Source organism: Chiloscyllium plagiosum, unplaced genomic scaffold, assembly GCF_037043375.1.
Source record: "Chiloscyllium plagiosum isolate Xiang-an unplaced genomic scaffold, Cpla_swu_hap1 HiC_scaffold_26, whole genome shotgun sequence".
In the NCBI taxonomy this organism is placed as follows: Eukaryota; Metazoa; Chordata; class Chondrichthyes; order Orectolobiformes; family Hemiscylliidae; genus Chiloscyllium; species Chiloscyllium plagiosum.
Window position 1 is genome coordinate 45,563,899 of NW_028270164.1, and position 25,196 is coordinate 45,589,094.

General features: G+C 40.2%; 1 protein-coding gene across 5 annotated transcripts in view; it reads left to right on the top strand.

Moving 5' to 3' along the window:
- LOC122563288 (homeodomain-interacting protein kinase 1-like) overlaps positions 1 to 25,196 on the top strand; it is a 105,287-nt gene that overhangs the window by 54,626 nt on the left and 25,465 nt on the right. For all 5 annotated transcript variants that reach the window (XM_087973671.1, XM_087973673.1, XM_087973674.1 and 2 more), the window contains 6 exons: positions 5,851 to 5,974; positions 14,793 to 14,912; positions 16,401 to 16,487; positions 19,477 to 19,661; positions 20,921 to 21,083; positions 23,713 to 23,932. In XM_087973671.1, the coding sequence (XP_087829797.1) occupies positions 5,851 to 5,974; positions 14,793 to 14,912; positions 16,401 to 16,487; positions 19,477 to 19,661; positions 20,921 to 21,083; positions 23,713 to 23,932 (899 nt within the window). The remainder of the gene's footprint in view (positions 1 to 5,850; positions 5,975 to 14,792; positions 14,913 to 16,400; positions 16,488 to 19,476; positions 19,662 to 20,920; positions 21,084 to 23,712; positions 23,933 to 25,196) is intronic.

The window sequence follows — 25,196 nt, forward strand, 5'->3', positions numbered from 1 at the left end:
AAGAGTGTGGTGCTGGAAAAGCACAGCAGGTCAGGCAACATCTGAGGAGCAAGAGAATTGATGTTTTGGACATAAGCCCCTCATTGGGAATCATATACTTGGCAAATAATGGAGCTTCCTCCCTAGTTCAGCTGGTGAACAGTGGAGAATTTGATGAAGTCCATTTCATCGACAAGTTGAGCTGGGAGGAAATGCAAGGAGGAATAGGAGAGAAATGTGGACCAAGAAAGAGATTTCCCTTTTGTCTATGCCTGAACAATTGTGGAAGCTTAGTCCGTTGAGGAGGGAGGAAAGTCTCAGCTGTTTAGATGGTTTCAAGTGGTGACTAAGAAATCCATGACAACTTGAATTTGTCATTGGAAGTGAAGGTGGAGAAAACAGTGGACAGAAGTTTATAGGCTTCATTTCATAACAAGTCTATTATGTTGAATATATTTGAATGTCTTTTCCTGACATTTTGACTTTTTCTTAATTTGAACAGAGCCTGTCCAACCCTGCCCATTAACACTGAACAACATAAGTAAATTGATGGGTTGCATAGGAAAGAAACGGGGAGTTACCTTTGCATTAGAATGACGAATTTCACAGATGAAAAGAGGGACATTAGGGTTTTGTGAGCTATTCAGACCTTTTGGTGAATAACTATGAGCTAGCAAGCATATAGAGTAGAGTAGCTTTTTATTCATTTCTACCATGTACAATTGGTAAAGTAAAAACTAGACAATGTTCCTCCAGGACTGAGGGTGCTACGTGGGCAGTACAAACTACGCAATCATGTACGGCATAAAGTGCATAAGCGCAAAACACGCGCAAGTTACAGTGTAATAAAAGGATGTCAAATAATAGACATTTTTCTGGCAGCAATTTGAACTCATGCAAAGAATTTCAGATGGAAAAGAGTCCGATCATATAGTGGTAAGGAACCTGATGGCTTGGGGGAAGAAACTGTTGCCCAGTCTGGTTGTGAGAGACCGAATGCTCTGGTATCTTCTGCCACATGGCAGGAGGGAGAAGGGTTTGAGTGAGGGGTGTTGTGGGGTCTTCCACGATGCTCTTAGCTTTCAGATTCAGCATGTGGTGTAAATATCTGTAATGGAGGGAAGAGGGACCCTGATGATCTTCTCAGCTGTTCCCACTATCTGTTGTAGGGTCTTACGATCAGAGAAGGTGCAAGTCCCGAACCAAGCAGTGATGCAGAAGCTCCGGGTACTCTCAATGAACCTTATGTGGAATGTGGTGAGGATGGGGGAAGTGGGAGGTGGGCTTTCCTCAGCCTGCGCAGGAAGTAGAGATACTGCTGGGCTTTCTTGGCTATGGAGCTGATGTTGAGGGTCCAGGTGAGATTCTCTGCCAGGTGGATACCAAAAGATTTGGTGCTGTTCAGGATCTCCACAGGATGCCTAGAGGAGAGTGGTTGCCGTGCCCTCCTGAAGTCAACAGCCATATCTTTCGTTTTGTCCACATTCAGAGATAGGTTGTTGGCTCTGCACCAGTCTGTCAGCTACTGCACCACCCCTCTGAATGCTAACTCGTCATTCGTGCTGCTGAGACCTACTTCAGTCATATCATCGGCGAACTTGATGATGTGATTCGACCTGTGTATCACTGCAGTCAGCAGGGTGAACAACAATGGACTGAGCACACCGTCCTGGAGGGCCCCTGTGCTCAGTGTGATGGTGTTGGAGATGCTGTTCCCAATCCGGGCTGACTGAAGTCTCCCAATCAGGAAGTCCTGGATCCAATTGCAAAGGGAGGTATTAAGCCCAGCTTTCCAATTAGGTGCTGAGGAATGATCGGTTTCAGTTCTGTATTTAACACTATGAAGGTTTTATGTAGGTGTCCTTCTTCTCCAGGTAGGTGAGGGCCAGCTGGAGGATAGTGGAAATGGCAACATCTGTTGAGTGGTTGGATCGATGCGTGACTGCAAGGTGTCCAGTAGTGAGGGGGTCAGCAGGATCTGGATATGCCTCATCACGAGCATCTTGAAGCAGTTCATGATGATGGGTGTAATTGCAACAGGACGGTAGTCATTGAGACAAAGTGCTGAAGACTTCTTTGGCACGGGGATGAGGGTAGTGGCCTTGAAGCACATTGGAACTGTGACGCAGCTTAGGGAGATGTTGAAGATGTCCATGAGATCATCGCCAATATGTCAGAGCATCTTCTGAGCACTCTGCCAAGGATGTTATCTGGTCCAGGGAGGGTCTGCGTGGATGTGTCAGTATATAGGAGTGTGTGTGCGTGTGAGAGAGTGTTTCATGCAGTGGGGTCACCTGTAGTGTGGCATGAACCCAAGGTTCTGATTCAGGCCATTCCCATGGGTACCACACTTTGTTATCAGCTTCTGCTCAGCTACTCTGCATTGTTGCTTATTCCCAAGTCCGCCTCACCCAAGGCTGAATGGCCCAGACCGCTGAAGTGTTCCCTGACTGGGAGGGAACACTCCTGCCTGTGATTGTTGTGCGGTGTCCATTAATCTGTTTTCGTACTGTCTGCTTGGTCTTGCCAATATACCAAGCCTTAGGGCATCCTTGCCTGCAGCGTATGAGAGACCACGTTGGCCGAGTCACGTGTACTTGCTGCGTACATGGTGGGAGGTGTGTCCATGTGTTATGGTGTTACCTGTGTCGGTACTCTGATACGTCTTGTAGTGGCTGCTGTGACAGGGTTGTATGGTGTTGGCCTGAAGGCTGGGCAGTTTGCTACAAATCATAATCTGTTTAAGGGTTGGTGGTTGTTTAAGGGAGCGAAGTGGAGGCGTGTGGAAGATGATGCTCATCCTCATCGATAATGTGTTGCAGGCTACAAAGCGCATGGCATAGTCGGTCGGCTCCCAGGAAGTACTGGACAATGAAGGGTACCCGGTCTGTTGCAGCCTGTGTCTGTCTCCTGAGGAGGTCATTACAGTTTCCTGCTGTGGCATGTCAGAACTGGCAGCCGATGAGTTGAGCATCGTACCCCGTTCTTATGAGGGCATCCTTGAGCACTTTCAAGTGTCTGCCACGTCCTTCCTCATCTGAACACATCCTGTGTATGCATAAAGCTTATCCATAGTGGGTGGCTGTTTTAATATGTTTTGGGTGGAAGCTGGAAAAATATTGCATCGTGAGGTTGTCTGTGGGTTGGCGGTACAGTGAAGTGCTGAGGTGCCTATCCTTGATGAAGATGCATATGTCCAAGAATGAGACATACTAAAGAGTAGTCCATTGTCAAGTCTGATGGTGGGATAAAACTCATTGATATCACTGTGTAGTTGTTTCAGTGATTCCTCCCATGGGTCCAGAGGAAGAAAATCTCGTCCATATATTTGATGTATAGTGTTGGTTGGAGGTCCTGTGCAGAAAAGAAGTCTTATTCGAACTTGTGCGTGAAGATGTTGGCATATTAGGGTGCAAATTTAGTCCCCATGGCTGTTCCTTGTGTCTGGGTGAAGAACTGGTTGTCATAGGTGAAAACGTTGTGGTCGAGAATGAAGTGGATGAGTTGTTAGGATGGTGCTTGGAGATTGACAGTTGTTGGTATTGAGCACGGAGACTGTTGCCCTGATGCCCTCATTGTGGGGAATGTTAGCGTAGAGTGCTGACACGTCCAATGTTCCCAGTTCGAGTGGTCCGTGGGTGCTAAGTTTCTGTAAGAAATCTGTAGTGTTGCGACAGAAGCTGGGTGTCCTCGTACAATGGGTTTCAAGATGCCTTTGACAAAGCCAGAGAGGTGCTCACAGGGTCCCATTGCCAGATACGATGGGACATCCTAGTGTGCTGGATTCATCTATCTTTGGAATGCAGTAGAAGTCACCTACGTGAGAAGTATGTAGGATGAGGGGGCATGAGAACTCCAAAGGACTGGATCAAAAGTCAGATCAGCTGGTAGTTGTCTGTTCCTGGTTGTTCACTTGTCAGTACACTCCATTGCAGTAACCTGTTCTATTCTAAATGATGATGGCTCCTCCTTTATCTGCTGGTTTGATGACAAAGTTCCGATTGGTTTTGAGAGCATGGATGGTGTGCGTTGTGATCGGGTGATTTGCTCTACTTGTGGGTACAGCTGATAAATGCATTTGTGCATTTCTTGATGGTTTGAGCATACGTGTCAAACCCAGGGCAGCGGCTTTCTGGTGGGGTCCAGTCGACCCCTCCTTTGGTCACTCCTCTGTGGGCGGACGCACATATACCCCATCACACATTCACACTCTCACACTTACACACCATTGCACTCCCGCGCGTACCTTTGTACGCCTGCACACCATTGTCCGCCCAGACGATCGCCCGCCTGCATGCCATTGCACGCCCAGACCATTGCCTGCCCATACATCCCATCCCACGCCCGCATTCACACCCTATTGCACACACCCCATTGCACTCACTCGCACGCACACACCCCATCGCACTCACTTGCCCATGCACACACCCCATCGCACACTTAACCAAGCTTGCGCATACTCTTATCACGTGCACTCACATGCGCACTCAATCTGTCGCTCCTACATACACGTACATAAGCTTATGGGGTGAATTTGTTTTGGCACAATTACATTTTATTTTGCTCAAAAACCTGCATGAATCCATGTACAGAGGAATCTCGATTATCTGAACGAGATGAGCGGGCAGTATTTTGTTCGGATAATTGATTATTCGGATAATCGATTTAGTGACTTTCCCCTGGGGCTTGGGAGCTTTCTATTAAGTCTACTCCCTGTTCAGGAAACTGCAGCACACTGTGTGCAAAGCTCCACCTCCTGCCCGCCCCCAATCCTGTCCAACATTGCTGCTCTCTGCCCACCCCCGTCCGCCTCCAAAACCCTGTCAAACACTGCCCTCCGATTGCCTCTGCCCACCCCAAAACCCTGTCCAACACTGCCCCCCATTCCCCATCTGCCCCTAAATCCCCATCAAACAACAACCACCGTCCGCCCCCAAAACCCTGTCCAACACCGCCACCTACACACCCCCCCCCCCACAACGTCGCGCTGCCTCTTTGATGGTCCAGGTCAGGTTGGCCGTTGCTCTTGTTAGGATGTGGTATTGCAAAGATGGCTCTGGGATGGCCATTGTATCCAAGTGAATCAGAGTATGATCAGCTGTGTAAAACCTTAAAAGTTGTAAAATGTGGCACTTTTAATATCTGTTTGTATTAGTAGTGCTCAAATATCACCATTTATGAGATGGTAGTAGGTGGTTGTGAATATGGGTTGGTGGGTTTATATGGGCGGGGGGGTGGAAGAACTTGTGTTAGGAGGATTGGAGAGTAGGAAACTCTGGAGAAAAGGTGATGAATTGAGATGAAAGTTAAAATCATCCAAGTTGAGGCACTGCTTGGTGCAGATACTGATGGAGGAAATCATTGAATTATTTTGTCAAGGAAATTGAAATTGTACTTGGGTAATATTAAACCTATATATAATCTCAAAGAATGTTTTGTCAAAAATGTTCTATGTATTAGATGAATTTAGTTTTGTAATTTTCAATATTTTGAACAAAGATGGATAGATGTTTGTGGTTTCTGGTTAAGCAGCAGCTTTTCAATTGAAATGTCTGAGAGGTTCTGACATAACACAGTACCATTTGGCTCGCCCCATTTATTCAAAAAGCCAAAATTCAACTTGTTAAAAACTTTTATTGACACTTATTACATTGCCTTGCCTTTAAATTACGTTGCAAAATTTAAAGGATGTTCCCTTTGATACCTGTGCCTTGTGTAATGGCAGTAGAAATTATAGTAAGAGGTTTAAATGTTTGATGTCATGCTTCCTAGCTAATGCATTACATTTGGAATGTTGATTTTTGTTTTTCACCCAATGCCTATCAATCATGTACGAATGGTTTTTGACTTTTTCTATTTCCCTCTTTGCAGAGCTCCTGAAATTATTCTTGGACTAAGATTCTGTGAAGCCATTGATATGTGGTCACTAGGATGTGTTATTGCAGAGATGTTTCTGGGATGGCCATTGTATCCAGGTGCATCAGAGTATGATCAGGTATGAAAAGCCTCAAAAGTTGTAAAATATGGCATTTTTAATATTGTGTGTATTAGTATTGCTCAAATATCATCATTGGTGAAAATGCTTCATTTTGTGCCAAATGACTTTATTTCCTAATAGGTAGACTATGATTGTAACTGATGAAGGGCTTTTGCCTGAAACATCGATTTTGATGCTGCTCTGATGTTGCCTGACCTGCTGTGCTTTTCTAGCACCACTCTAATCTAGACTATGATTGTAACTGAGCTGATTTAGAATACACTTAGATTTTGAGTTTGAATATTTTTCCTGATTTGAGAGAGGCTTGTTGTGGCAAGGCTGTTGGTATTCAATTTGCATATCTTTCTGCTAACACGTTAGCTTTTTTATTTTATTCATTTATTCACTCGTGGCATGTGGTGTCACAGTGAAGGAACAATGATATATTCCAAGTCAGGATGGTGAGTGGCTTCGAGGGGAACTTGTGAGTAGTGGCGTTTCAATGTTTCTGCTCCCCTTATCCTCTTGGCTAGATTGAAGTGGATGTGGGTTTGGAAGGCGCTGCTTAAGGATCTTTGGTGAATTTCTGAAGTGCATCTTGAGGTAAAACATAGTCCTACTACTGACCATTGGTCGAGAGAGTGGTTGCTTGTGGATGTACCAATCAGGTGGGCTACTTTGTCCTGGATGGTCTCAAGCTTCCTGGATGGTCACACTCCTGACTTGTGCCTTGTAGATGGTAGACAGATTTTGGGGAAGGTTCCTGATGAAGGGCTTTTGCCCGAAATGTCAATTTTCCTGCTCCTCGGATGCTGTCTGACCTGCTGTGCTTTTCTAGCACCACTCTAATCTTGACTGTAATCTCCACCATCTGCAGTACCCACTTCCGCCAGGTTTTGGGGAGTCAGGAAGTGAGTCACTCTGCAGTATTCCTAGCTTCTGATGTATTTTTGTAGCTACTGTGTTTACGTGATGAGTTCTTTTGAGTTTCTGGTAAGTGGTGACCCCCAGGGTGATAGTGGGTGATTCAGTGATCATATCACCATTACATGAAGCTGTGTAAGCAACAAGGAAGAAAAGAAGGTTCAAGGAATTAGAAGGGGAAGACTGGTATTTTGGGGATGAGCAGTGGTTGGGTTGTGGTGTGGAACAAGTAAGGGTGATGGTCATGCATAGTGTAAGATGGATAAGGGAGAGCAGAAGAAAAAGTAGAAACAAATGATGATCAAATTTGCCTCCAAAAGCAGACAGGAGTTGCAGGTGACTAATTTTCCTTACAAATGAGATAGGTAAGAAGTGATGTTCTGTTACTTAAAATTTCAGGAAGGATGCTACTTTGGCATCAATTGCAAGAGCTGTGTGAAGGTTGGCAAAGGGTTTTTATATTTTGAACTTGACTTCAGTGGAAAGAGTGGTAATATTGAGCTTCTGCCTGGGGGCTGTGTTGGAAATCATTTGGTGCACTGCCTGGTTTCAGCTTTGTGAATTCACCTTTTTGTGGTTGAGCAATTTTTCTGCTATCCAGTCATGTGTTGGGCAATTCTGCAGTCTCTTGAGCCATTAATTTATAACTTAACAGTTTTTACATCAAAACTATAATGTTCTGCATTCAAGAAAGTTATCTTCTATTGGTTGTTTAGCTGAAAGTGCCTTTTAGCTCTTTAAATAAAAACAAAATGCTTGGAAGTCTTCTGTAAATCTGATTTATTGAAGAGTTGGCTTCAACTCGACACATTAACTCAGGTTTTCCTTTGTAGATGCTGTGAAACCTGAATTTTTCCAGCACGTTTGTTTGTATTTCAGATTTCCAGTATCAACATTACTTTTTTGTTCTTGTTCATTATTTCCTTCTCTTGAAGTCCAGCATTTTGTTTTTAAGATGATCAGTTTCAAAAGCATTTCATTTTCTTTAAATGTATCCAAAAATTAGCTGCTAATATTTCCTTTACCTGCTACTTTGTCTTGTGTACCACCTTCAAGTGAAAATAGTGTGTGTTTTAACCAGCTTTGGTGTCTAACTCTTGCTGTATTTTTTCATGTGAATGTCACTGGATAATGTCAATATCCTTTAGCATATATGTAATGTACCTTATATTTATGTATGGCAGTAACAAATTTTGAAACTATTTCCACGAGCTGTGGTACTACCACAGTAGTTGCAATTTCAGCATTTGATGTGATATTGTAAAAAACTGTAATTATTCAGCCATACTTACCCCATCTCTGAAACAGTGAGTGGAAAGTGTAGGTTTGTGCTAGGGAGCATTTACTTCCAGAAGAGCAAAAGATCTACTTTGACATTTCAAGTTTCTAATCAAAAAACATATACTGAACAAGACTGAACCTGCACATCAAAATATTTTTCCATATCTTTAAACATTTTATTGTTATAACTCGGTGACTGACCAAGGCATATGAGAACATATGTCCAACACTAAATATTTGTAAGACAGAGCTCCCCACCAACCTGCCCCTATCACACCATATTGTGTGGACAATGTGGACTACTTTTCATACCTTAGGAGCCTACTATTGACAAGGGCAGACATCAGCAAGGTTCCTCATCATGTTCAGTATGCCAGTGCAGCGTTCGGTCACTCAAGGAAGAGATTGAAGACCAGGGCCCCAATAGCAAGTTCATAACATGCAGAGCAGTAGTGATGTGCACCACTTGTGTGTCTGAGATCTGGACTATGCATAGCAGACACTTCAGAATCCTGGAGAATTGCTAACAGTGCTGCCTGTGCAAGATCCTGCAAATCCATTGGCAGGATGGGTGTACCAATATCAGTATTCTTGCTCATGCCAACATCCCCAGAATCAAAACATTGACCATGCTTGATCAACTCCGCTAGTTTGTCAACATCGTCACAATGCCTGACATGAGACTCATATAAAATGAGCATTGTATTCAAGAACTTCAACATGGCAAGTGAGCCCCAGGAGAGCAGAGGAATTGCTTCAAAAATACCCTGAAGTGCAATATTCCCATCATTACCCGGCTACCTGAAGAAAAGTATCTGTGGAAGTTCTGTAAAACTCCAGTCTCATTGCCAACAACCAGTAGATATTGAGTCTCTAAGAGAAAGGGGTGCGTAGCCTCCAAGCCCCACCTGTGGCAGACTGTTAGTTGTGCATTAGACTCTTCATTCATCTGAGAACTCATTTTTAGCTTGGAAAGCTACAAGACACTGCCTAAGAACGTATAGATCCTTACTAGGAAATGCTGTGCATCCATGAGCCTCATTTATCTATCAGTTTCTTTCATGGAGAAATATGTGGGGAGTTCTTTTCATGTGAAAAGTCACTGTACTCAATCAGTGTATTTGTAAAATGAAGATTATTTTTGGTTGTGGTCAGATTAAGGGCTGAATTATTTGCTCCGATAACAAGCCTGTTATTTTAAATGGGATTGTACCTCCAAACTCAGGCCTCAAGAAATAAATGCTGAGTGACAGTGATTTTTCTCATTGGCAAATATTCAGACCATTTATAGCATTATTATTTCTTTTCCAGCTGAGATCTGACTTGTTACAGACGTTGTGTTGAAAATAGGGTCTTCTATTCTCTTAACTTGATCATTGTCAGAGGTTGAAGAAGCGGTTTATTTTGGTTTTTAACCCTCCTTGGGTTAAATATCATTACTTCCATATTGATGTTTAATTGACAAAACTCTACTTGAGCTTAAAACTGAGAAGACCATCTCATTTGTGGTAACTGCCCTTTTGGCAAACCTGCTGGAGGTCTAGTGGCTAAAAGTTTGTTCTTTTAAGCAGTTTTTTTCAGTGACCTCAATCCATAATATTTAGAAGATATCACTCTGAAGTTTAATGATGTCACAGTGACCTCCAGGCTGATTGAGTTTATTACTTGAATTCTAAGTTGTTTTTCTATACATTAAAAATACCAACATGAAGTGCTAAAGCATAATTCTGTTCCAGTAGTTTAGTATCTTCACACACACACAATTTGTATCACTGCCTGAGAAATGAATTACACATGAAATGAGAGCCTGAAAGAGAGATACATGTTTATTATCACTGTCATTTCTGGTGATGTTTTGCATCCAGTAAATAGGTGTGGATAATATTGCAACAGACTTGTTTTTGTCCCAGTTGATTAGCAGAAAACTGGTGTCTGCATGAAGTAACAAATGACTGCTATTATTGGCACAAGGTGCTGCAGTTAATGTTGATAGTCAATATTTGCATTTAATCAGTTGTAAACTTAAGGAAGGCAAAATGTTGACTCTTCCATCAATACTACGTCACCCCCAATCACCCCATCAAATCCATTTCTTGCACATGTCATTCCAACTAGAACAGACAATTAATTAATATTGTCCATGGATGTCATTGATTTTGTGCAACCAAATCCTCACCTTTAACTGTAACTCTTCAGTAAGCAGAAAACCGCCAGTTCCTGTCCTTCAGCATTTTATTTGTTGTCTCAAGTCCAGGGGTGCAAACTTGAATGAAATTGATACATGTCTTTCTTGGTCTGTATAAATAGGTGTGGCTGTATCACACCAAGCTGCAAGATTGCAGGATCACCTTTGAGGGTAGAGATAATAATGAGGTTCTTTTCTCCATAAATAACTGTCTCTATAAACTCCTTTCTCCGATCCCTTTCAAGCCAAATGCCTCTTCTCTTTCAAATAGCCAGGGTAGTGAACGATAGAATTGGTGCAAATCTTTACAGAAATACAATGCAAACTTGCACTTCCGAGCTCAAATCAGCCAAGAAATCCCAATTAAGATCCAACATCTGAGTACAATTTTCAAAATTTCTACAAAGTTTGGCCCATCCGCTTTCTTCTCTCCTACTTAGTCAAGCTTTCCTGTTTATCTGGCTTGACCAGCATTTATTGCCTTTCCATAATTGGCCTTGAGAAGGTGATGGTGAGCTGCTGCCTTGAATGACTGCAATACACATAATGTGAATACCCCTTCAATGCTGTTACAGAATTTTTGAGCCACCAATAATGAAAGAATAGCGATAGTATCTTCATATAAAGGATGATGCATGGATTATTGAGGACTTATTCAGAATGTGAAGTCTCATGTGTGTGTTACCCCAAACTCTTTAGGTGGTAGAGTTTGCAGGTTTGGAAGATGCTGTCAAAGGAGCCTTGGAAGCTTGGTGCAGTACATCTTATAGATGCTGCATAGTACTGCAACTGTGAATCAGTGTTGGAGAGAATGAATGTTGAAAATGGTGGCTGAGGTGCTGATTAAGTTGAGAACTTAATCCTGGATGGTATCATGTTTTTGATTACTTTTAGAGCTGCATAGGTCCAGTTAATGGAGAGTTTTTCATCACACTCATAGCTTGTGCCTTGTAGATGGCGGATGGGTTTTAGGGAGTCAGGAGGTGAGTTAAGCACCACAGAATTCTTATATGGTGGGTGGGGAGGGGGATGTGAGTGGGAGCCAGGCGGGGGCAGACAGGTCTCGCGCACAGTGTGCTTTTGTCTAGTCTCCTGAAGGAGGAGCAGACTTCACATAAAACTCCGAGCCGCAGAGGAAATCAATTGTCCAAATAATCAATTTCCGAGCAAAATAGTGCCTGCCCATCTCATTCGGATAATTGAGCTTCCTCTGTAGACACAAACTGCTTCTGTAATTGAAGAGTCCTGATTGATGCTGAGCATTGTGCATTTGTTAGCAAAAATTACCACTTCTGACTTTTTGATGGAGAAAATTGTCAGTGACGAAGCAGTTGAAGATGGGCCAAGGACACATTCTTGACTATCTCCTGCTGAATGTCTTAGGACTGCCTCAAACAAACATAGCCATATTCCTTTGTGCTAGTTCTGACTCCAACCAGTGAACATTCCCCCACAATTCTCATTGACTTTGGTTTTGCCAGGTCTCCTTGATCAAGTGCTACTTTGATGTCAAGAGCAGCCACCCACACTTCTCTTGAGTTCAGCTCTTTTGCCCCCTTGGACCTATGGCTGTAATGAGTTCAGGGAATGAGTGGACCTGGCAGAACCCAAGCTGAGTGTTGGGTAAATGCCCCTCATTACCACTGTCACTGATCCCTTGTATCACTTTGGTGATGGAAAGTAGACTGAGACATAATTTTCCCCAAATTAACATCGCAAAAACTTATCATAGAATCCCTACAGAGTGGAAACAGGTCCTTCAGCTTAACAAATCCACACCGATCCTCCAAAGAATATCCCACCCATTTCACTGCGCTATTACTCTACGTTTACCCCTGACTTAACCTACATATCCCTGAACACTATGGGCAAGTCAGCATGGCCAATTTACCTAACCTGCACGTCTTTGGATTGAGAGGAAACCGGAGCACCTGGAGGAAACCCACACAGACATGGGGAGAATGTGCAAACTCCACACAGACAGTTGCCTGAGGCTGGAATTGAACCTGGGTTTCTGGTGCTGTGAGGCAGCAATGCTAACCACTGAGCCACCGTGCCACCTTCTTTAGCTTCTACAATAAAGGTTGCTGTTTCACCAGTGACAATATTCCCCACTCAATTCATATTTTAAGTTAAACTCTATCATTGGTAACTGTGACATTCAATTTGCCCTGAGCTAAACTTTTGATCATAAAGACTACTTTCTGTATTGGTGTTACTTGTATCTGTCTTCATCTCAAACTGCTGCTGAAATACTCGTACCTAACTTTACTATTTTTGATGCGTAAATGTACTTATGGAGTTAGGGATGATATTGATTATAACATCTTCCAACCCTAAAATTATCTTCTACTACCAAATGTTAGAACTGTACCCATCCAGGTAAGTGGAGAGTCTTCCATCACATCCTTGACTTGTGCCATGCAGAGTTAGCTATTGGAAAATACAAGGGAACCTCAATTATCTGGTTGAGATGGGCAGGCACTATTTTGTTCGAATAATCGATTATTCGGTTAATCAATTCAATGCTTTTCCTCTGGGGCTTGGAGTTGTTAAAAGTCTGCTTCCCATATAGGAGACTGCAGCAGCACACAGCATGTGAGACTCAGCCCCCAACACTCTTCTTCCCCCCCCGCCCCCCCCCACCCCACCCCAACCAAACCCCTTCCACCACCACCCGTACCCCCCCATCCCAGTCCGACACCACTCTCCGCTACCAACACCGCTTCCTGCCTGGCCCCATCCAACACCGTCCCCCCAAACCTCCTGTCCAACACCGCCACTGCCTGCCCAACCCCAACCCCCTCTTTCCCCCCCCCCCCCCCACTCCCAACCCTGTCCACCTCCCCTACTCCAGGGCAGCCAGATAGTACACCAACAACGAGACTGCTGTTGGTGCAGCTCCTTTGTAGATAAGTCTCCAAATAGCACACAGATACACATGCAACTTTTTGACAGGTTTCACCTTTGCCCTGTACAGGACATTGTTGGAGAGATTGTGGTGAAGGGGGAGTTTAGGTTACACCCCTCTGTAGAACTCTAGGGAAAGTGTGGGGAGAGAGGGTGGAAGGTCAGTTATTTGGAGACGGTGCCTGTTTAATCACTGTAAACAAAAGACACGATCACTGTTGGAAACACGTCTTTGATGTAATGTTTCTATTGAGATCTCCTTCAGATAATCTGATTTTTGGATAATCGAGGTGTCTCTGTACTCAATATCTGACAATATTTCATGACAGCAGTTGTAATATGACAGGTGCAGTTACATTTTTTGTTGGTGGTGATCCTTGGACTTTTGGTAGTGAGATTCAAATTTTTAATTTTTTAAGTTAACCTATTTTTCCAATTGACAATTATACACCTCTGTAGCAGGTGGGACTTGAACCCAAGCCTTGCTGTTCAGAGATAGGGACTCTACCTCTATGTTACAAGAGGGCCCAATAGTGAGATTCAAAGGATTGAATGTCAACATGGTTCATCTGACTCCCTCTTGGTGGAAATGATCATTGCCTGGCATTCAGTGGTATGAATGTTAATTACCATTGCCAGCTCAAGTCTGAATGTTGCCCACATCTTCTTTCCTGTGGGCAAAGACTGCTTCATGATCTGAGAAAATTCAGAGTGAGGAACTCTGCAGTCATCAGTAATTGTCCCACTGTAGACCTTCATGATGTTGGAAAGATCATTGAAGTAGCTGAAGATGTCTACGTTGAGGGAACTGTCTAGATAAATGTTTCCAGTGATGTCCTTCTGAGATGATTGATCTCCAACCATATCAGTCTTCCTTTGTGTTTCATATGATCTCAAACACTGAAGTTTTCTCTTTGATCACTATGAAGTCTGGTTTTACAAGGACTTCTTGTTTCCATATGTCAAAGCAGATTTGTTTAAGGGCAGTCAGTGTTATCATAAGAGTGGAATTTATCAATTTTAATTATGTTTGGACCAAAATTGTAACCAGTTCTTGAATAGTCCTGGCAGAAACCATTGAGCATAGGTTAATGGATAATTACTAACTAAATGCCTCTCTGAGATTACAAAATTAGAGGTATACAGTTATGTTACTGGTGATAGTCTAAAACAACTAAAGAATGCCCTAGTTTGAGCTGCTGAATTTGTTGAATCTGTTCCATTCAGTATGGTGTTAGTGCCACAATACATGAATGAGGGTGTCCTTGTTTTGAAGCCTTATCTTTACATTGGTAGGTGTGACCACCAGACTAATTCTGATATGGGTGGATTAATATGTGGCTGGTATGAGCATAGCATGGTGTTGTACTGCATTGCAACTCTCTGCAAACTAAATTGTAATTTATCAGTAACTTGGTGGAGGAGGTGTGTGTTTTGGAAGGGTGAATTTCTGCACATAATTTAACTAAAATCATCTACGCAAGTTTTAGAATTAGTAGAAAGTTGCAATTACAGTTCTTTTGTTTTTTCTTTCAGATACGCTACATTTCTCAAACACAAGGCTTACCAGCTGAGTACTTGCTAAGCGCTGGAACAAAGACAACAAGGTTTTTTAACAGAGATCCAGATGCAGGATATCCATTATGGAAGCTGAAGGTTATTTAGATCTTTGATTTAAAAAAAAGGCTTCTGGGATTGACAGAAGTCTTTAAGTTAGCTTTTGAAAGTAGATGTGCAAGTTTAAAAGCTTAAAGCCCAGTACTTCCCTGAGGTGTATCACTTGTCTGCACTTGCAGCCAGTTTTTAAAAAGCAGTTTTTATCTTATTCCTTCTTATCTGTAATAAACTTCTGTGTGTTTTTTGTCTTTTCAACTCGTTAATATAACGTATGATTTCATAAATTGAAATTGTTTTGTCAAGTACAGGTGTAATCTGAACAGTTTGCTAGCTAACTAGATAATGCATATTTGAACAAGTCGGGGTGGGTACTCGATGTAACTCCTATTCTTCTCTTGAAATTTGGATGTGAAAGTCCAACTTAAATTTAACCTCGGATGTTCTAGTTGGAGAATTCCGAGCATTACATCTGCTGAGCTCTTAGTTTTTAAACTTCTGATGTATCGCTGCTGTTAGTAAATGCTGTGAACTAGTTAGCTGATTGTCATGTTTATGAGCAAAGGTATGTCACTTAATAGAGTTTGTTCTCCTCAAAGTAATTCTGATCAGCTGTAAGGATAATCCAAACACAACTTAGTGTTCAGATTCTTGTCCAGACTGCATTGTGAAGCAGATGTTTCCTGCAAAATTCAGCTATTGATTATTGTAATCTCAATATAACAAGGAAGAAGTCCCTTTTTAATCAGTGTTAAACAGCTGCAGGCATTGGATGATACTGTGTGCTATTTCCCAATTGTGCAAGAAATTTTATAAAACCTCCTGTTTGCCTATCTAAGGCTATTTTTGTGTTGCTACCAAAGTAAGAGAGAGCTTGGTTTACTAGCAATTGTAAATGGCCAAAATCATGTTTTAATTATTTCAGATTATATATTCTGAATTTGGGTTAAGTGTAATTCTCTTTTTTTTTGTTTTATCTGTCTCAAAATAATTTTTTTTGTGAATAAGTAATAGACCTTTAACTAAATGTGTTAAATGTTAGAAGTCTGCTAATGGTGCTATTAATTGAGTTATAACCAGTCACTGTGAATGAGGGAATGAACAAGCATCAATGTGACCATGACAGTCTTAAGAATTGAAACTGAGATAAAAGTACATTAAGGAAATATTTAAATGTGTGTAACACTTGTTAGAATTCCTTTGAAAATCTATCAAAAGCAAAGTGCACTACATGATTAATTTACTGAGTAAGAATTTTCCAAACTTGCTACCAGAAGTTGATAGAAAGCAGTTTAATGTTTAATTCTGTAGAATTGTCATGGCCATCCTATGAATTTTTAACGAGATTAATCTTTTTTAAATTTTAAAACAAATCATACTCATTGAGCTGCAGTGCCTTCTATTCAATTTATTTGATCAAAAATGGAGTCAGTAAAATGATCTGGCCAGTAGCAAGTTGAAGTTTTGGTTGAGGAAATAGTCTTCAGTGCTTCTTGTGTAGGAAAATTTATCTTTTTTTCTCTCTATTAGACACCAGAGGAACATGAGTTAGAGACTGGGATCAAATCGAAGGAAGCAAGGAAGTACATTTTCAATTGTTTGGATGATATGGCACAGGTAAAAATGGAGTTTGACTTGTTTAACTTCTGCATAGCTCTGTTGTTATCTGTATGTAAAGCACATTTGAGGCAATGCCGGGAATTCTCACTCTAGTATTCTTTCTCTTATATTTCTCCCCACTTCTCTCAGTTTTCAGCAGGATTTGTTGACTGCGGAAGTAACCATATTTGAGACTGGTCCTTAAAACTTAAAATATTTGACCTCAATTTGAAGTGAACAGTTTCAACATGCTCATCAGATCCACTTAGGCTTTCAGTTTCAACCCATTAAATGATGCTGTTCCATCAGAGTCTTTTTAAAAATTGCTTTTGTGTAGTTGTCTGGAATTTAACATGGGCTGGTGACAAAACAGTTCTTTCTGGTTTATGTTTGGTTTGTTCTATCATGTAATATATTTGCGTTGTTATCTTTATAGTTTGAAAGTTTGTATTTCAACAGAAATATTATGCAAGTTAATTCTTTTGTGAGTAGTTTTAGTTGTCGACCTATGAAGATACTTACTGTTATTTGTAAAGAGCTCCACAGAGCTCCCACCTGGGTTAGTAGATTTTGCATTAAGATAATGATAAGGTTTAATTTGTACTTAATTAAATAGAGTAGCTGTGGTTGCAAAAGTTGTTCCCTTGGTTTAAGAAGCAGAAAATTGTTTTATCATAAGGAATATTGTAGGGTATCTGACATCCCCATATGAATTTTTTTTTCTGGGAGGTGGGACTGAAAATGGCACATATCATTCAGCAGCTAGAGTGACCTCATTCTCTCATCGATGCAATGAACTTAAAAATCAGTCACTTTGCAAAGATGAGGGATCAAAGTCACATCTTCCTGAATTTTATTTCTTGATTTCCCATTGAATGAAAAAGTTCATAGATGTAATGTTAAACATATGTAGATGCAGAAATTCTGAGGGGATTCACTGAAGACCAACAGGACAAAACTTGCACCTATCCACTGTAGAGACCCCCACAGTCAGACTACTTAACATAACTCTGTTGGGCACCAGTCAATTTTCGGTATTACTGGTACACTGATTAGGTAGGTGTCTTGCTGCAGTACCTTGCCTTATCAATAGTTAGCTATGATGAGCCTCTCTTATTGCAAAATTCCTGTTCTGCTTAGAGCCTGTAAACTATCATTCTCCAATCAATTGTATTGTCAAACTAGCCTTGAAATTCTGAAATTTCCTGTTTGTCCAAAGTACTTCCCATGTACCAATCAACCCACAACGCGTTCAGCAGTACTGGAAGTTGGATATTCGTAGATATGTCTGAAGTTGTGTACCATTAAGAATGTAAAGTAAGAAAGTGCATATATAGTCCAACTAGTGGAGATTACAAACCCCAATCTCTCTTCGTTTTCTTCCTTATTTATTTAGATCGCCTGAATTAAGCTTTCTTGTTTGTTCTGGTGACAGTGTTACAATGGATTCTACTAAATTATGGAGCTTTTAAATGAAAGAATGAAACTAAATCCAATGTATTTCAAATGTTACTGCTTGGAGTGCTAATAGTGAGCCTAACATTTTTTCCAACACTAGTGAAATCAATTTCGTTGAGCAGTATAATAACATCGTTGTTTGCCAATCTACTTTCAGTTTTAAAAATTCTGATTCTTATTGCAGTTTTAGAAAATACCGGACCACCATCGTTTTGTACTACTCATTCGGCTGCCCTCCTGATAGCAGTGACTTATGCTGGTACATTGTTCCATACTTAGCCCCAGCACACATCTGTGTTGTATGCACAAATCAAGCAAATTATATTGGAAAAATTCCTTTACAAGGAGTCTGGTCTGGTCTTCTCGTTCTCCTGAATAGAGAACTTTACAGTATCTCAAGAGAGATTAGAAGAGAAAAAATTGACTTGTAACTTTCTGGTCTTTTTTTCCTTTTCACTTTAAACCTTGTATCATTGCCCAGTAGTGTTAAGACCAATTATATTACCCTAACTATATTGCAATTAAAATTTGCTACAGGCCAGCATCCTCTGGTCTTTAAATATGGGGTGCAACATATTTACAAATGTAATCATTGGGAAGCTTGTCTTTTTTTTTAAAATAATATTTCTGGAGTAAGGACAAGTAAGAAATTAATATTGGGCAGCACGGTGGCACAGTGGTTAGCACTGTTGCCTCACAGCGCCAGAGACCCGGGTTCATTTCCCGCCTCAGGCGACTGACTGTGTGGAGTTTGCACATTCTCCCCGTGTCTGCGTGGGTTTCCTACGGGTGCTCCGGTTTCCTCCCACAATCCAAAAAATGTGCAGGTTAGGCGAATTGGCCATGCTAAATTGCCCATAGTGTTAGGTGTAGGGGAATGGGTCTGGGTGGGTTACGCTTCGGCGGGTCGGTGTGGACTTGTTGGGCCGAAGGGCCTGTTTCCACACTAAGTAATCTAATCAGTTCATGCCTTTACTGGATTTAAAGTCTTTGCATGTTACTAAGTGTTTAGTGTACAACAAGATCAGTTCCTATGCAATGCTGAGTACTTAATCCACAAGTGTATTTAGTGATAGAGGATTATTATTGAACATTATACATATGTTGATAAAGATTCTTTTACCAATTCCCAGGAAATAAAAAAAATATTGTCTGCATTACTACATTAGGGACTTGAACAAGAGAAATACTCCAAAGTCTTAAGGGCCATTGAAATTTGCCAAATACACATATTCATCTCTTAAACATTTTGACATTTGGTATTTATTGATATGACCTGAAACATGTTAGTGCAGTGAAAGGAACTAGCCAAGCCCCTGCCATATTTTTATCCTTAGAAAATCTAACCTCAACCTGTAAACTGTGCACTTGACACTTAAGTTAGACCAAAGATTGAGTACAATCTTAAGATAGTCATAGCCTCTGTAACTTCTTAATACTAACTTTTTTTTCAAGATGACTGTCTTAATTCATTTAATGACAAACCTATTATCACATTGTCAATCAGTAAAGAGAGACAATGATATTGTGTAATATTTTCTGCTTTTAGGTGAACATGCCAAATGATTTGGAGGGAACAGACATGTTGGCAGAGAAAGCAGACCGGAGGGAGTATATTGATTTGTTGAAAAAAATGTTGACAATAGATGCTGACAAGAGGGTTAATCCGTTAAAAACCTTAAACCATCCATTTGTTACCATGACACATCTACTTGACTTCCCTCATAGCAATCAGTAAGCTCTTTAAAATACATAAATATTATTTGTGAAATGAAAGACTTTGTATCTTGAGTTTGGAAATTATAATGTTTCACCTGCAGAAAGTTGCCTGACTCTACCCCTGTCTCAGCTCATATGTTGCAGGAAACATTTTCCTTGTTTTGTTCCTTCTAGATTTGTGTTCCATTTGTACCTCTTACTGGCGTTCTCATCTTTCCACCTACATAAACTTGAGGGCTTTCAAAACTTTGCTTTCTTGTTCTAACTTGCACTGAGCTTCATCCATCAACCCCTATGCTTGCTAATGTACATTGACTCCTGATGACTCATGGCTCAATTTTAAAATGATCTTCCTCATTTTCAAATCATCTCTAGTCTTGGTCCTTGCTATCTCTATAACCATGTACAACCCCGTGAGATGTGTGTTCCTCCAGTTCTGGGCATTCTATCACATCCAATTTTAAATGCCCAGCAATTGTTGGTATTGTCTTTGTCTGCTAAGGCCAACTGCTTTGATATCAACTTAACCGCTTCACATTCCTTTCTGTCAAACCTATCTACCATTTTATTTTAAAGATAATTCTTCAAATATACATTTTGAATATACATTTTGACTAAACTTTTGGTCATCTATCTTAGTACCACTTGCATTTGCTCAAAGTCAAACTTTTTGATATTGCACCTTGGATGTTGAGATGTTTTACAATGTTAAATGTATTCTATAAATGCAATGTTTTCGTTCCTAGTTAAGGTCTTATTTAAAGCTACTTTTATGCCATGTAAATATTGTGCAAGCACATGTTTCTCAAAACAATCCAACAATTCAAAATACGTCAATTAAACCAGGCATGCAGCTTGCTGTCCAAGTGTATTTCGTTGTCTGGAAAATCTACCTCCTACTTCATGCAATGACAGATCAGATATACCCCACACTAGTTTTTATTTTATCTGACAAAAGAAACCAAATAATAATACTTAATAGATTGGTACAGTGCAGGCAGTACTTAACTGTAATTTGGCAATTTATTGTGTGTCTGTGCATGGCTTCCCCAGAACCCATAAAGCTCCGCTCTTTCAAGATAAAGAAGAGTAATTGTATGTAAACCTAATGTTTCTTCTGGAGGTTAGGCACTATCATTGTACTTTTTATCCATACTTTTACAAAATGTGTTTACTGCAGATGCATGGCTGTGTACAGGAATGTGTTGGAATTAAGTGCACAGTTTATGTTTTTAATCCCATTTAAAAAATGAATATATTGACATTCCTTGTAGTGTGAAATCCTGCTTTCAGAATATGGAGATTTGCAAGCGTCGAGCCAACAACTATGAAACAATAAACCAGAATAAAAGCCCATTTATTGCACATGTTGCGCCGAGCACAAGCACAAACTTGACAATGGCCTTCAATAACCAACTCAACACCATGCACAATCAGGTATGAAAATGTCTTTTTAAGCCCAGTTTATCATAATAGTGTAAAAGTTTCCTTTATTTGCTTTCTAGTTTGATGTAGAATTGAAAATCTGAGTCTAGAGTGTTATTTCATGTAGAAAGTAGCCAGAAGTTTCACATTGGTATACTAGGGACTGCATTTTTGACTTCAAAAGAGCAAAAGTGCCTGGTATTGACATTGCATATGAGGAATAGAGAATGTTTTGAATCCCAACAGAGAAGTTTAGACACTTTGAGCGCAGTTATCGCAAAATGCCTTTCATGCAATTGTAAGTTGATGGTCACAGAATTTGCAGTGTAGATTTGCAGTTATTTAAGTCATATTCTGGAGTTGAATTTTCATCCATTTAGTTGCATGGACATTGGAGAGACAATTATACTAACTGAGCAGTTTTTTGATTCTTTCCTATGGGGAAAGAAATTACCATGTGTTGTACTCTTATTCTGATACAATTTGCAGGACGAGAGGAATTTGGTAAGCCCAGAGTCTGTTTTTGAGATTGAATTACAGGTCTTTCTTAAACCCTATGTTATTACTGATGTGAGAGACCTTTTATTATAACCTGTTTGTTAGAAAATAACGATGCTTGCATTTTCTCTCACATCTCACGATCTGTCTGTATTTTAAAATAATTACCAATGTAGTGTCCTTTTTAATTTCAGTATATTGGCTATTTTACATCAATGTATGCAAATGAATTATTGGACAAACTTAATGTTTTAATACTCTGATGGATAGCAAGTATGTACTAAATTCCAAAAGAAGGAATTGGAGAAAGAAAATAAATGTTATGAGCAATAAGGGCTATTAAAATGTTGCATGAGTGATATGAGGAAGGTGTGTTCTGGAAGGAATTATGACTAATCTAGATATATGCATGCCATATATAGGGATACAGTCCTCAATCTCTATATTCTTAAAGCAGGTGAACTGTAAGTTTAAGTGAGGTAGCTTAAGAAATTCTAATCAGTTCTATTATGATTAAGACATATCAATATAAAGGTTAATTGTGGAGCAGAGAGCATAGCTGATGTGTAACCTGTTAATATTACCTTCCTTTCAAGAGTAATAAACCAACATTCTTATTATGGCCCACAAAGTAAAGTGGATCCCCTTCTTTAATACCTGTGTGTAAAATATTGCCAGGTAGCATCTGTTAGTGGAGGAACATTTATGCTTAATGATATTTCATTAGAACCTACAAAAATGAGATATAACAGGCTTTAAGCTAATTCAGAGGTGGGGAAATGGGTGGGGTGTATGGACGGTGAATAAAAAGGATGGTTTCTAATTGGGTGGAAGATGCAGTATTGAATGTTATAGGATGATACAGGATGAACGGATATGCCAGTGACACAGTAAAGAAACAAGGATTTGGTCTAGAAGTAGTGCACAGTCAACAGATTTCCACCATTGCTGCAATGATGCCAACACTAAACGGAGCTTCCTGTTATGAAGTGACTTCTGGTCCTACAGCAGACCAGTCCACTTCTCTGTCAAACCCTCCCTCTCCTTGCAAACAAGAAATTCTGCACCTACCCTTTACCTTCTCCTTTCTCATTTCCAGTTTTTCAAACTGCCCTTTCCAGGTGAAACAGCAACTTACTTTGTATTGTTTTTGTTTAGTACAATTTTCAGTTGTTAATGTGATCTATTTTACTCTGTGCAGGGAAGACCTCACAAATTGAGTGATCACTTTGTGGAATATCTCTCCAATCCACTGATGTCACTCCCAACTTTTACTTGACTCTACTCCCATACTAACCTTTCTGTCCTTAACCTGATCTTTTAAAGTTTGCTGAGCTGCATTGGAACAGCCCTTCATCTTTCAATTAAGCACTTTATAACCTTCCTAACTTAACACTGATAACATTCTGTAATTGCAAGTCATAATCTCACATTAATTGTTTCATACCAGTTACTACCTGCCCTGCTGTATTTTCTGTGCTCATTTCAGATTTCCACCATCTGCAGTACTTAGCTTTTGAAATAATTTGATTTTCGATTCCATCAGATTTCTTAGACAGTAAAACATAAGATCAGAATTAGGCCATTCAGCACATCGAATCTGCTCCATCATTTGATCATGCTTAATCTGGTTATCAACTGCCTTCTCCCTTTAAGCCTTGATTCTGTTATTAATCAAGAACATACTCCTTTTATACTTTTATGGATAGGATTTTGTTAGCTTTGGCCGCTTAGTGGTTGAAAGGTTTTAACATTGAGTGTAACTTTTTTTGCTCAAAATCAAATGGGGGATGGGAACAGTGTAAATGGATGTAAACTGCTTTGTGGGAAAAAAAATGGAGAATCTTGTGAAAATACTATTTCGATACAGATATATCTATTTTGGGAATTACTTGAATGACATAGCAGTTGTGAAAAGATAATCATCAAGAGATGTATTGAGATTGTTTGTGTAGAATATTCCTGGAATTCTTGAGGAAAAGATTATGACATGCAGCGGTAATGGTTAAACTGGTTATAAATGTAATTTTTTTTAACTGGACAATCTACTTGCATACGATTCTGTTATAAATCCTATGAAAAGCTCTCACTTTCTTATATTGCTAACATATAATTTGATTCTTGAATTCTTTACTTCCTTTAGGCCAACACCCTGGCACCTACCTCCACAGCTGCAACCCTTTCACTGTCCAGTGCTGATGTATCTCTGCTTAACTATCAACCTGCACTCTACCAGCCTGCAGCAGCACCTGTGGCAGGGGTTGCACAAGCAAGTATGCCTCTGCAGGCTGGAACGACACAGCTGTGTGCGCAGGCTGACCCCTTTCAACAAGCCCTCATTGTGTGTCCACCAGCATTTCAAGGTAAACATCTTTCTGCCCCTCATAACTGTCTAATACAAATGCCAAGATCCTTGTGCAATTCAAATACCCTCTCTGAAATCTGAATCCCTTCCAAAATCTATTTAATGTACACAGACTGCCAAACTCAAAGAGCAACATCAGCCTTACAATTTTGTATGTATATAGACTGTACTATGTTCAAATTCACATTTTCTTCTATTTTATGGCAAACCTTGTGTTTAATTTAGTTTGGAAATTGTTCAGCCCTGTGGTCAGCAGTGGACTGTATTTCTGTGGAGTCTTATTGATTTTGCTTGTTGACTGCTTTTCAAATTGCATTACATTATGTAACACAGCAAAGATTTTGGATTTGATTGGAAAATATTTTATTCTAACAATCAACTGTGATTTACATTTGCCAGTTACTGGCATCTTGATTTTTAAAAAAATAATTGGAGCTGTTAGACATCTAATCTTTTGAGTGCTGTTCATTGAGATGCTGTGGTTTGAGATTCAATGGAGTGTAAACATTGAGCAATGTTGCTATGTAGAAAAATCATTAAAAGAGGGAGAGAAAACATTGGTCGGTACTGAAAGCTTGAAAGAAACAGCAACTGTAGTTGAGTAATCGTAGTGAAATCTTTAATTACATAATAAACTAATTCTGTATACTAGGAGTTGAAATTATTTAATGAACTGGAAGCATATTAGTATGGCGAAAGTGAGGACTGCAGATGCTGGAGATTAGAGTGGTGCTGGAAAAGCACAGCAGGTCAGGCAGCATCCAAGGAGCAGGAAAATTTATGTTTCAGGCAGGAGCCCTTCATCAGGAATTCCTTCATCAGAATTTCCAGCACCACTGTAATCCTGAGCATATTAGTATGGATAAGGCTTGGTGTTCCAGAGCAGCATCTGAATCCACATTTAAATTCATTTTTTCTGTCACTATTTGGGTAGTTCATGTAGAGAATTAAATATGAGGCCTGGTTTAAACTGTCCTGCTGAGTAGGTTTTGAACAGGTCATAAGATATAATAGCAGAAATAGGCCATAGAAAATGTGATTTTGATATGATTCGGAAATGCCGGTGTTGGACTGGGGTGTACAAAGTTAAAAATCACACAACACCAGGTTATAGTCCACCAGGTTTAATTGGAAGCACACTAGCTTTCGGAGCGACGCTCCACAATCACCTGATGAAGGAGCGTCACTCCGAAAGCTAGTGTGCTTCCAATAAACCTGTTGGACTATAACCTGGTGTTGTGTGATTTGTGATTTTGATAGTG